At 37.5% G+C, this 13,733-nt stretch overlaps 1 protein-coding gene across 1 annotated transcript in view; it reads right to left on the reverse strand.

Annotated features, from left to right (window-relative positions):
• Positions 1–826: 826 nt before the first annotated feature.
• gfod1 (glucose-fructose oxidoreductase domain containing 1) overlaps positions 827–13,733 on the reverse strand; it is a 56,286-nt gene continuing 43,379 nt past the window's right edge. The window contains exon 2 of the mRNA XM_006634295.3: positions 827–8,519. Coding sequence (XP_006634358.2) covers positions 7,600–8,519 — 920 coding nt within the window. The 3' untranslated portion in view covers positions 827–7,599. The remainder of the gene's footprint in view (positions 8,520–13,733) is intronic.

A 13,733-nucleotide genomic window follows, 5' to 3' on the forward strand; every position in this document is an offset into this window, starting at 1 on the left:
CACATTCTTCTATATTTAATCCATCACCGTGACCATGTTCATGTTATTAGACAGCATAGGTGATATTTCTGAAAGCCACTTTAACCTATAGATGCAGTGCAGGGAGGCAAAGCCCAACCTGGCAGACAGAACTCAAAGTGGGAGTATGCTCTGAAGGAGATGCTTGCAGAGCATGAACATATTGACAATTAAGAGATACTAATTAACTCATCCAAAATGTCTTTGGAATTTTGGATCAAACTGGAGAAATTGGGAAAAACCCACTCAAACACAGAGAGGAAAAAAACAGAGAAGGTGATCTAGACCAGAATCAAACCTTCACCCAAAAGTTGTGAGAAAGAAGCCTTAACCCATATGCCATTGCATCACCTTCACTGTGTTTTGGAGATACCAAATCTAGTTATTCACAGAGGTTTAAGTAATAAATCATGGGAGACATACAGGACAAGACTCTAGATACTCACCAGAAATAAATCCCATTGAGAACATGAGAGATATATCATAAAACCCTAGTAAACATACTTCTTGGAACTTTTAATTCAGATTCCTTGCACACAATTGACAATTATTTAGTCAATGGATGATCATGGAAGCACTACATTATAAGTAATTGTAACCTTGTAATAAGTCATTAAGAAACCATACTATTTCTTCAAACGTAATGAAACTAGCCTTTTTTTTCCTCACAGAACTGATCCTTTTCTTGAAACTACTTTTCTAGACACTACTATTCTAAGCAATACTGAAAATGATGATCTCTCTCTATGCCATATGCACAATTTACTATCAACAGAAATACAAACTAGCAAGCATTTAAAAAAAAGAGTTAATTTAATTTTTGTATTTTTTATTTCATTATAACTGAAGTATCGAACAAGTACTGTAGTTGTAAAGCACACTGCAGGCTTCACATACCAGACTTTACAGGTCAGACAAACATTCCCAATGAAATGCAAAGCAGCAATGCAGATTACTGAAGCACAGAGCAGATAGGTTACTCACACAGGTTCACAGAACCAAGCTGTACAAAGGAGTTAGATTTGAGACATTCAAATTCCATGCCATTTCATTTAAAACAAAAGGAACTCATAATTTAAACACTGTTTTTTGCAACAGCTCTCTCCATTATATAAAATATAGAATTTATATACTTAAAGTACATTCTCTATTTTATGTTGATAAACATTTTGTTGTTGTCTTAAAATATATACACGTTCATGCAACCATATTATCCATAAATTACAATAATTATATTCATCATCAATATATTACCAAAGCAAACAACATTTTTGTATTAAAAAAAACATGAACATTGAATAAAGGCAGGACACATTCAGGCTGGCTTGCCTGCCTCTGACTAACCATTTCAAAAGGTCAACTAAATAGTTTCTCACCCATTCCAGAATGTCAGTGCACTCTGTTCTCCAGGTTGAAAAAGCTGCTAGACTTATTTGCATTGGAAGTTTGACAGCTGGCACTAGAGATACAAATGATTGATTTCCCCAATTCCTTAAAAAAATATCATTCACTTACCTGTTTATTTTTGAATAGGTTTGTTGGGACAATGTTTTTTTCTCATTCAGAGAGAACTGATCAAATCCAAAACACTGCAGGCATAGATTAAGCAATGGAGTAAAGCAAGCTGAAAAAAAGCAACTGCTCTCATCTTCCTTAAACTGCCAAAATAAGCTCAATGTGACAAAGAAGCCAAGGAATCTCCATTTTAAAACAGATATCTTTCAATCTTTCCAAGCTTCCATCAGCTTGAAAAACTACACGTAATAAGATTACTTGTTACCTGTTGTTTAAAGTCATTTATACAAAGGAAAAAATGCAACCTAATAAACCTCATTAAACAACATCTTCATTCTTCCTGTTGAGGATAGCACATTTTTTCCTAGTTTTATAGACTTAATATGCTTCAAGACTGTCTCACCACCTAGCAAAAACTACTAAACAATAGCATAGCCTTTTACCTGTAACCCAGAACAAAATGTTTTTTCAGTCTGATTTACACTGTGAATGTAGTGTACTCTGACAATGTGATACACCAAGTGTGCATAAAGCAGACAAAATATATTTCATTACTGTCACTTTGCAACAATACTATTTGTTATAACTTTTTTAGGTTTTGGGATTTCATCATTAGTAAGTGCAAGTTCAAATCCTGGGAGAGATACAGTTGTAATCTTGAGTGAGGTACTTCACTTACAGTACATTGCTGTATAAAAGTGTACAGATATAAGTGGTTTTGGCTAAAAGCAACTCTGAAATAAATGCTAAATAATGGTAAAAATATTATTTATGGGAGAAGCACAGACCCAAGGTTCTATATTAGCATTAAAAAAGTTCCATTAGCATGTGGGTGTTTCCAGTTGTGTTCAGGACAGCATTAAACCTGGCTGCTGCAATCCTTACTGACACTTCCACAGTCCGAGTGAAGAAGTAACTCCTCTAACACCTTTTTAGTTTTTTTATCATTCAGTTAAAAGGAATAAATATTAAGCCCAACATTAAGAATTAACCATTATGACCATCAAAAAGGTCATTTTCCCCTTCAAATGTACTTTGACAAAAACAGTCTTATATTTTTTCTCAGACCTGTCCCCTGCAGTACTTTCACATGTTCTAGTAATACAATTACTGAAAAATGAACTTGACAATGAGGTAAAAGCTGTGCTGAAAAATGCTTTCTTCTTAACAACCTCTTAGGTAGTCTAGTTTTCAACGCCTCATTAATGGTTATAGTGTGAACAGGCCAAAGCTTAGAGGAAGACTTTGAATGTTGTGAGAACTTATTTCTGCAGAAGCCATATTTAATAAATGTTTTTTTAAGCAGAAACGGGCAATATTTTACCAGACCTGCTGTAATAAACCCACTGTCTGTAAACCACTGAATGTGGCTGCACATTTATGTGATTGATAGAGCATCTGAAATATCCGATGCACTTCTTGCTATTTCTTCCTTTAAGTAAGGTGGTGACTTCAATATATTATTTTGTCCTTATTACCTCTAGGAGCACTCCTGTGGACACTTAACATGTTTTATGAGACTGGCCCAAGCCCTGGGCTGAAGCCACAGTGGTGCTAGAAGATCTGGCTTTTTATGTTACCTATTTTAGCAGTTCCTGCTGTCAGAGGCATGGTTATGTGCTATGAACAGAACTATTTCAATAGTCTTCAACAAATGGCCACATTTTAACAAGAGCATGTCTATGCACCAGAAGACAAAATTCTGCCTTGGAAAAAGATCCAGAAAAAGCAGCAAAATAAAAAAGAAAATTATAACCAAAGCCAAGAAAATACCCTTTGAAATGCTATTCTTGTCTTGAATAACTGACATATCTTTTGGGTGCTTATCTAAAATTGTTCCAATAGCAATACCTTCACCTCATTTTTTAAAGTCATACCCATAACTAGACTTGAAACAGAGTGCACTGGCATACCTGATGTGCTTAGAAATACTGTATGAGCTGTGTAAGCTTTTGTGTACCTGGGTTTCTCAGAGACATGATGACATGTTCCAGTGATGACAACAGCACAGCAATGCATAACATAATTCATTCTTCATAACTAATATAACTGCTGCATTTCAGCAGAAGGGCTTGTAGGATGATGAAGAGGATGACTTTTATAGTATTTTGGTGCAATGCAAAATTTGCTCCTCATTTTTCTTAGTTCAAGTAACGAATGGAAAGATGAATGAATTTATCACTTAAAAATCTTTTGGACTTTTTACAGGATTTTATTTAAATATGAAAAACACAGAACACTTTTTGCACTGTGTCAAACAACGCTGTCCTGCGTCTTCTGAGCTGAAAGATCCTCTGAATCTGAAAAGGCTAGGTTTGAGTTCTCAGAGACCAGTGAGTTGGAAGCCCTATAGAATGTGTACTGAAGCAATGCAGACATGATTTCTGGTTAACATGACACATCGATTTAAAGCCCCACTACCCCCCAAACCTGGTGTACATTAAAACAACTGTTCTTGTACAAATGCTGCCCATGGATTTATGTACAGTAATTCACATTAAAGTATAACAGAACAACAACAAAAAACATAACATTTGTAACAAATGTGTTTTCCCGTGTTTCAAGTTTTAAACTAAGAATCAGAAAGACCTTACATAGTTATAGGCAATAGTACATGAATAATAACAGTTAATTTAACAGAGGGCCTGTTTTAGTAGCTAGTTCTCTATCACATACAGTAGATAGATAATTAACACAGACACTCCCTACAAATCACACACTGTTCTAAGTACAAAACAAGGACAACAGATGTAAACCCATCTCCATGTAGCAACAGCCAATAAGTTCTTGCTTATTTCAATGTATTTTTTATTTGTACATTAAATTCTAAGACTACTTAAAAATTACTCTGAAGTCTAACATTAACACAGCTGAAAAGACTGAAAGAAAGGCATTTTATCACATATTAAACTTATATCACATATCAAAACAGGCTCCATGCATATAAACTTTAGGGGACGCAATTATTTAGCCTACAATTATTTTGTTTTCCACTTAAAAAAGATACTTTCTATATATATATAAGGAGACTTATATTACCTGCAGCACAAACATGCCTAAACTGTTGCTGGCTTCACTAGTGCAGTTCTCCAAAAGTAAAAAAGGCCAATTCACCAATTCAATGTAAGGAAATCAGGGATTTCCACTGAAAGTAACACTCTTTACTGCTAGTCCATCATTTAATTTTCTAACTGCTTCTGCCAAATCAAGGTCATAGGGGTGCCGGTGACTATCCCAGCAAGCAACAGGTGCAAGGCAGGGTACACCCTGGACAGGACACCAGTCTATTGTAGGGCAGGCAGACACCAAAAAGGCCAATCTTTCCAAAAGGGAGAACAAACAAGCTCCATGTAGATAGAACAGATAAGCTAACAAGATCTTATGAAGAGTATGTCTGCCAAACAACTACAACTATCCTGGCTGTGGACACAAGATAACAACAGAAATAATAAGTTCAACAAAAGTATGATTTACTCAATTTATAAACCAGGGTAACAGGGGTTAAAAAAGAAATCTCTGGAAAGGCACAACAAGTCTAACAACCGCTCAATTCCCTGCTAAAAGATCTAGACACAAACAGTACTTATGGAGTGGGGAGCTGTGTGAGTGGGCGGGGTGCAAAAGAACAAGCAGAGGTTAATTCCATACTGAAAACATTAAATCTGAAGTAGTGAAAAATGATGTCATGGAAGGGATGATTACTGTCTTACATGAACATTTCTGTGAGAAATACATATCTTGCTTTCCTGTCACTCGATCAAATACGTAAGACCTGTGGAAATACTTTTGAGACAAGAAAAAACTATTTTAAATCTATTTTTCACAGTAACAGAGAACATTATTAAAATTATAATAAAAAAAACTATAGATGTTCATTATAAATAAGTGCTGAATGCTCAACGAAGAGATGTACTGTAGACTTCTATCACCAGTTTGGTATAGGACAGCGACTATGTGCAGCATGTTTCTCATAGTAGTTCTACTGTGCAGCTACTTTCTACAGCACCAAAGTTTTTAAACCAGCAGTTTTTAAACCTGGACACATTTCAAATCAAACTGACTCACCTGGTGACTATTACACAATTTCCCAAACTTAAGAAATGTTTTTGAATGGGCCACACATTAATATTTGAAAGTAAAAGCAGCATGGCACACAACTTATTACTGACTCCTATTGATTTAAAATGGAAATACAATAAAATTCTATGCAAACATTTTTTAAATGAAAATCTAATCAACTTCTGAATAACAGAAATATAAAAAACACATCTTTACAGGTCATTTCTCCTTACAAAAATAGGCAAAGTACAAAGAAATGCAAGAGCATGCTTGGCTCAAACACTGATCATCATATTCACCATTACATAAAAATAGTATAAAAACCCCAGCATCCTGGCCAAATTTCCCATTAGCCTTTACCAATCATGGCCTCCTAATAATCCCCATCTATGAATTGGCTTCATTACTCTGCTCTTCTCCCCACTGATAGCTGATGTGTGGTGAGCGTTCTGGTGCACTATGGCTGCCGTCGCATCATCCAGGTGGGGCTGAACATTGGTGGTGGTGGTGGAGGAGAGTCCCCATTACCTGTAAAGCACTTTGAGTGGAGTGTCCAGAAAAGCGCTATATAAGTGTAAGGAATTATTACGATTATTATTAATAAATGAAAATGTTGTTCTGCACCATTGTCAATTTCATCTGGTGCTTTTAGGAAAATAATTAAAATCTAAACATTCAAAAAGCTTACATTATTCAACATTAGTTTGGAATAAGAAATAAACCTTGAAACAATGCAGACATGCAGACTGTATACCTGGAAAATAGCAATAGGTCATTACTGAAAAAACTGGGGAAAAACAATAAAAATGTTTTTGGTTTGTAGGTCAAGGAAAGCTTTAAAAAAAATGAGACCTGTTCCATGGAACACAAAAATACTATAATACCAAACACCCTTTGATTTTCCTAATAATTTACAGTAAGTTATAAAAGTACCTGTTGTTCCTACATAATTAACTGTATTAATAACTTAGAATACAAAAAAGCTGTATGTACTCATGCAGCCTGGTCCTGTCACCTTTTTAACTGCAGATCTGGAGCCATCCTCAACCATAGACAGGCACTCCTCCTTTCTACAGCAATGGCTGTCCACAGCAACACGAAGATTAATACAACAACCCAGGTACGCCTCATCCAGTCCTGGTGTGATTTGTTCTGTCACTCCCAGACACTGCTGGCATGTGGCACAGTCTTGGTCTTTCTGGCTGCCTTCAAGCTGTAGGATTGCTCTGCTCTCAGAGGATTCCAGCTCAATATGTACTGTACTATACATGACAGTGAAGCCCCCATCCATTCTAATATGCTAAGGAAACTGCCTTTTACATATGAAAATGAAAGCAGACAAGATCCAAGATGTGATTTTTAGATTTTAGATTTTATAAAAAAAATCTAAAAAATCTAAAAGGATAACATGTCTCTATGGCACACAGCACAAAAATGCATTAACATTAGGTTACAACATTCCATATATTGCATTTAAATACACATAAACTTTTCAACAATACCAAATTTGACAGAAAAAAAAAACTGTTCAAGTTCTTAATTTGTTTTAGGCATTATAACATAATTCCACTATACCACTAGGGTTACTAGAAGGATTTATTGCATAAATAACAAGAAGGTTCTTTTTATGTAGATCTTGCTAGCCAAACTAGGTGTTAAGGTGTTTTCAGTGTCAATGCATGAATGAAGGACACAGGTAACATAGGTAATTCAGAGACATAAAGCTAGTATTGCTCTTTTAATTTGCTACTTGTACATGCAATACATTCTTCACACTAGTCCTCAACATTCAAGATCAGAAGTTAGACCTGCTTCTATGGATGCTGTGAAGCTTTCTCTGGCAAACTCACCATATGCAATAACTGTAGGACTTTCAGAACTCTTGCATACTATGGAGATGGTTCGCCATGCTCTATTTGCAAACCTTCTCCATGCAATTTCAAGTGGTGTGTTCACATTCATTGTTAGCACACTGAACGGGGCTGTCCATGAATTCATCTTGCTTTGCTAGCAATACAGAGACATTCGGCTGCGTCGCATTGCTTCACTGATCAAGTAGGCTGGGCTCAGCTCTGGCTCCTCTGTCATGACGACGATGTTCTGCCATTCCCCGGACTGGCTGGACTTCTTGATGGTGTCCACCACACAAAGGGCATAGAGGCAATCCTCAAAAGTGGCTGCCATAGTCAGTGGTCTCCCATCCCAAGTGCGCTGATCGTCCTGGTCCTCAAAGGCCTGCCGCACAGCCTGGACCATCCGGATGGTACCAGTGAGGTATGGAGAAGGGATGTCACTGAAGGCCTTCTCAGGCAAAGAGGCATTGCCCATTGGGGTACAGTCTTTCAAAAGTAGTTCCCTGGTTGGAGCGTCATTCTTCTGGCCATACAGGTCAGTGCCACTGACAGTCAGCCTCCCCACAGAGCCCACCACAATTACCTCCTGCCTGAACTCCCCTGGCACGTTGAAGTTTAAAGTGACCGTGCAGCAGGCACCCCTTTCCAAGACCATCTGGAAGGTGCAGAAGTCATCACTAGTAATCTGTCGTATGCCCTTGATGTGATCAGTCTGCTTGACGAAGGTTTTGAGGAAGCCGTGCACCTTGGCGGCCTTCTGCCCTGTGAGAAAGGTCAGTAGGTCAATGATGTAGCTGCCTACTGAATGCAACCCTCCGCCTCCCATCAGATCATCGCAGCTCCAGTTATACTTCTTTCCCAGCAGACTTCCACCATGTACCTGGGCTTCACACACCAGGAGTTCACCCACATAGCCCTCCTCCAGCAGCTCCTTCATCTTTACAAAAGCCGGCAGAAAGCGCAACACATTTCCCATAATACTCATTAGCTTAGGGTAATAGTGGGCAGCCGACATCATTCGGAAAGCATCCAAGGGGGTAGCAGTTCGGTCACAGATTACATTCTTGCCAATACCTGAAAAGAGACAAAAGTGAGTTACTGGCTGAAATACAAAGCATTCTTTTGAAAATAAAATTACTTATTTGATTAATGATTAATTATAATGTCACAGTACAGCTGTGTGCCAAATGTATGATAATTGCTTTCAATAACTGCTTATCCAATTCAGGATCATGGTGGCCCAGAGCATAACATTGGGAATCATTGGGCACAACACAGGATGTACCCCACAATAATAATTCCTTACACTTATATAGCACTTTTCTGGACACTCCACTAAAAGCACTTTTTTTGCAGTATAGAGTCCCCATCACTATCCTGGGGCATTAGGATCCACATAGAGCACAGGGTGGGTGCCCCCCGCTGGCCCCACTAACACCACTTCTAGCAGCAACCTTAGTTTTTCCCAGGAGGTCTCCCACCCAGGTACTGACCAGGTTCATGCCTGCCTAGCTTCAGTGGGTTACAAGTTGTGAACAGCAGCAAGGTGACATGGCTGAGATGTCAGTCCATTGCAAGGCACACACAGACACACTTAGACCGGGGCTTAGTTTTACATTAATTAACCTACCAGCATGCTTTTGGACTGTGGGAGGACATCCATGTGAACATGGAGAGAACATGCTAACTTCACCCAGATAGCATCCCAGAAATTGAACCCAGGGTCTCAGTGCTACACAGCTGCAATGCTAACCTCAGAGATACTGTGCAACCCATAATCAATGATGCAACTGCTAACATTTTAGTCCTAACAATGCACACGATTGATTTTATAAATCACACAACTGTATTAATTTTTCGGGTTGTAAATTACACAGTTCACATTTAACTTTCAATGAAACGATAAATGAATGTGGGTGAGCAGTAATAGAAAATGGCAAATAAAAAGCATGCCAACAGGACTAGCAATTTAAGTTTCTCAATGTGGATTCATTGTCAAATGTTTGGTTATTATACAACTAGACTTTTCTTTTTGTTTTTTAAGGCTAGTTTGGGTGACAGCACCAGTCTAGCAAAGAAATGCATTGTTTCAGACACTTTTAAATAAATCACTTTTAAAATGGAATGCTGCTCCTAGAGAGGAACTGGTCCTGTTCTGGCAACGGAATGCCCTAACTGATGCAGTGCAGATTCTAGCACACAGGTTCTCAACCACACCTACATTTTCTCAGACAACAGAGGACAAAATACACCCAGGCAGCTACAGTACATCTGGTCACATATTCCTCCTTCTGAAAACTGTCCCCTAGTATTATATGATAAAAAATTGTGGCTTTGATATATCAGTAAGTATTATATATATAATGATAAATAATAATAATGTAATTATATTTTGATTTTATTTTCATTTGTGTGCTAATAAAAACTAAATATGATACAATACAGCATGTATTGGTATACTGCAATGTCATTGGTTATGAGGCACCATTGGTACTGGTTTTACTGCACTGGATGAAATGTGAAGGTAACCCGTTGATAAGATTAAACTACTTAAACATTTATTTCTGTATGGAAAATTCCTTCCCTGGTGCCACATTCTACTACATTTAAAGCTCTACAAAGGTGTTGTTGTCTGTACCTACATGGGCCTTAATATTTAAAACTTTCCCTTTGGTTACCTGACAGTGTAATACAATACAATACAACAATTCATTTTTAGACAAGAAAAATGTATGACACATATTTACACATAACTTTATTTCTGTTACCATAATTATTCTAAAACCTGTAAGTACTATACTTTATCTTCACCCAATTAATTCAGTAGGACATTTGAGCTTCTGTTTGCTTAGATGAATGAGACTTAAATAAACACAGAAGAAACATCAATGACAAAACTATTGTTTAAGGCTAACAGACCTCTACATCACAAAACTAAAAACACCCACCAGGCACAACTTGTTTTGTTCAGTCATACTCAATAAAAATAATTGAACACCAAAGAAAGTTTGTATTCAGAGTGGTAAAACATTTAACAATATCACCTATGTTAATCTGTAAAATCATATACCCTAACCGAAGTTTAAATGTATAAATTAAAAATGGAGAGAATAATTATTTGCCATTAGTTTTGGGTAGTGCAGTTATTCTCTGCTATGAAGCCCTGTGTTCATAGTAAAATGCAGTTTTTTATGCGGATCCTATATGCAGTTTAATTCCAAAAGAAATACAGGAAATAAACAAATTTAGCAACACTGCATTTTACATTATTGATTATTTATTATAACTAATTACGGGTGGCACAGTCTCGGCCTAACAAGATTTGACCACGTCCTCAATGACGATATCCATCGACGCATGGGAGTGGCACCAATGACGGAGAAGATGCGAGAAGGAAGACTGCGATGGTATGGACGTGTGATGGGAAGTGGCGAGCACACGGTGGCACGGACAGTGATGCGATTGAGCCCGCAGGGTTGGCGGCCGCGAGGGCGGCCCAAGAAGTGGTGGATAGATCGGATCACTAAAGACATGCGGAAAGTGAATGTCGCCCCGGAAGACACCTATGACCACGCCAAATGGAGACGGGCGTGCCGACAAGCAGACCCGGCCGATGCGGGATTAACACTAGGATGAAGAATTACGGGTGGCACACTGGTTAGCATTGCTGTCTTGCAGTGCTGGGGCCCTGGGTTCAATTCCAGACCTGGAGTGCTATCTGTGTGGTGTTTGTATGTTCTCTCCGTGTTTATGTGGTTTCCTTTCACAGTCCAAAGACATACTGGCAGGTTAATTGGTAAAACTAGCCCAAGTGTGAGTGTGTCCATATTTGCCTTGCGTCTGCTGCTTGTCCAGAAAGGCTCTGGATCCTCCATGAATCTGCATTTGATAAAGTTGTTATAAAATAAATGGATGGACGGACAATCTGATGATGATATCTGTAAATTATAACACGTTAACAAATAAACTGTATTATATCATAGCAAGTTCTGGAAAGCTCTGTTATTTATGATAAACTATGGATATGGGGAACTAAAACTATAAGGGTCAGATAGGGTTGCTATATATTTCTCCCTGAACTCACTTGGAACTCTCCTATGGGGTCTTCCAGAAAGGACAGGTTTGACAAACAGGTCTCAGATCTTATGAAACTACATTGCTCATTAATCTGCCATCAACTGCACATTTAGGCTAAATAATTAGATCAAGTGACCCACATTTTCCTGCACTTTGAAAAACATGTAGTGATATGACAGTGCCAGAACAACTTGTTAAAGTCAAAGATGGAGTAGAAAGGTTTCTGTTTTGTTCAGCAGCATCACCCCTCTGTGAGACACTGTTGCTGCTGCCAGACAATGGCAGATCCGCACACTCCATCTGAGCAGCACAGTTTGACTCTACCTTTGATCTACCAATGCAGTGAAAGAAAATCTTATTTTGGAATTCTACTGGCAGGCACCTAATGACTAACCTTCACACTCAAGGCTACAAATGCAAACTAAGAGGAATCATCTGGTTCGATGAGAGATTCTCTTGAACAATGTCTATAAGGCTCTATAAGCTTCAAAACACACACTAGTATGTCTACTGAAGGCTTCTCCATAATTGCAGAACTGAGTGTTATCACAGAACACCTACTGTAGGTCAAACTGTTTACCAATAATGAATGTACAGCATAATCAAATTATACTTAGCACAGAGGTTTTCTGGAGGAACTTTGTGTTATATTAAAACATTTACAGATGGCTACCTGCATAATGACATTTATTATAAACATTAACTCACTCTAAAGAGACAGAAAGTCACTTTTTTTCTATGAAGCGCCACCACTTCAATGGAGAAAGATTCAGGCAATGAAAAATGTTCTTGACATGTTCTCTTGCACTTCACGGTAATACAGTACTTGAAAGTAAACAAAATAGAATAAAACAGTTGAAAATTATATAACACACTGTCTATCCAAGGGAAAAGTAAGATGAAATTTGTGTCAGAAAGCAAACAGGCTGCTTTGTGGCATTTTAGAAGTATACAGCAGCAAACAAGAGAACAAGAAGGAAGTAAAGATATCTTGGACTATGTTTATATAATATATAAAAGGGATGTGTAAAAGGCTTTTGTATAACATTAGAGTATGCTAACTGGAAGTATACATGAATCACCATGGCATTTTGCATTGTCAACAAACTAGGGCTGCAAAACACAGTACTCTCCCTCTCCATACATACTAATTGAACTTCTATTCCCCCTTTGCAGCAGATGAAAGCATACAATATCCAGCCTTGTCAAGTCCAGATGTCAACTGCTTAGAATTAACTAATTGTTAATAAAAATAATATTTTTATGTCTCCATGAAATAACAATAGTAAGTCAAAAACCTATAGATGGGCAGGGAACAGTAAATCATTCCTTCCTCCAAGAAGCAATAACAGAAGATGAAAACTCCTTTACAGGTATGTTTACTCAGCCTTTAATCTTGAACCTGGCATTATCCTTTTTCATGTGAAGAAATGTTAATCCTGAGATGAGGGAATAAAGACAATAAACATCATGCTGCAGTGTGGGATGAGTGGAGCCACAGTACACCATGCAATCTGTTTAGAAAACACATACAAGACTTTCAAGAACATGACAGAAGGCTATAATATTCAATAATTAAAAATAGTGCAGGGCGATAATTCAATAATGATAATTATCGCGATATAATTTTCCTCGATATAATTTTAACAAAAGTTCGATAAATGTTCGATATTTGTTTATACTTTGCGCACAAAATACCGCGCGAGTGGGTGTGCGTGTTGCAGACCGGGCAGCTATCGTGGTGTTGTTTATATAGTTATTATAGTTAGAGTGGAGAAATGAGCGACACTGAAGCAAATGTAGTGCTGCCAATGACCAGCTCGAAGGATGATGACATCGTTGACAGAAACAGTCATTCAACTTTATCACACTGCAGTATTTAATTTTTCTATTAAGATATTTATTTTGTAAATTTTACTCATGCATATTTTGACATAAAAAAAGACTTGAATACTCTCTACCTCAGATTTGTTTAATGTTTCTGCTGTTTGGCAAGTGTTTGTTGTGTTCTTAAAATAAAGAGTTGTTTAATTTACCAATTAACTGTCTGGTTTCTTCAACTTTCACTCAGGAGAAAAAATCTGCCTTTAAACTTGAAAGAAATAATGATTTGACATTTATCGTGATAATTATCGATATTGACTGATATGAACATTTTTATCGTGATAATGTTTTTTGCCATATCGCCCAGCCCTAATTAAAAATGCAACT

This window comes from Lepisosteus oculatus, chromosome 6 (assembly GCF_040954835.1).
Source record: "Lepisosteus oculatus isolate fLepOcu1 chromosome 6, fLepOcu1.hap2, whole genome shotgun sequence".
Lineage (NCBI taxonomy): Eukaryota > Metazoa > Chordata > Actinopteri > Semionotiformes > Lepisosteidae > Lepisosteus > Lepisosteus oculatus.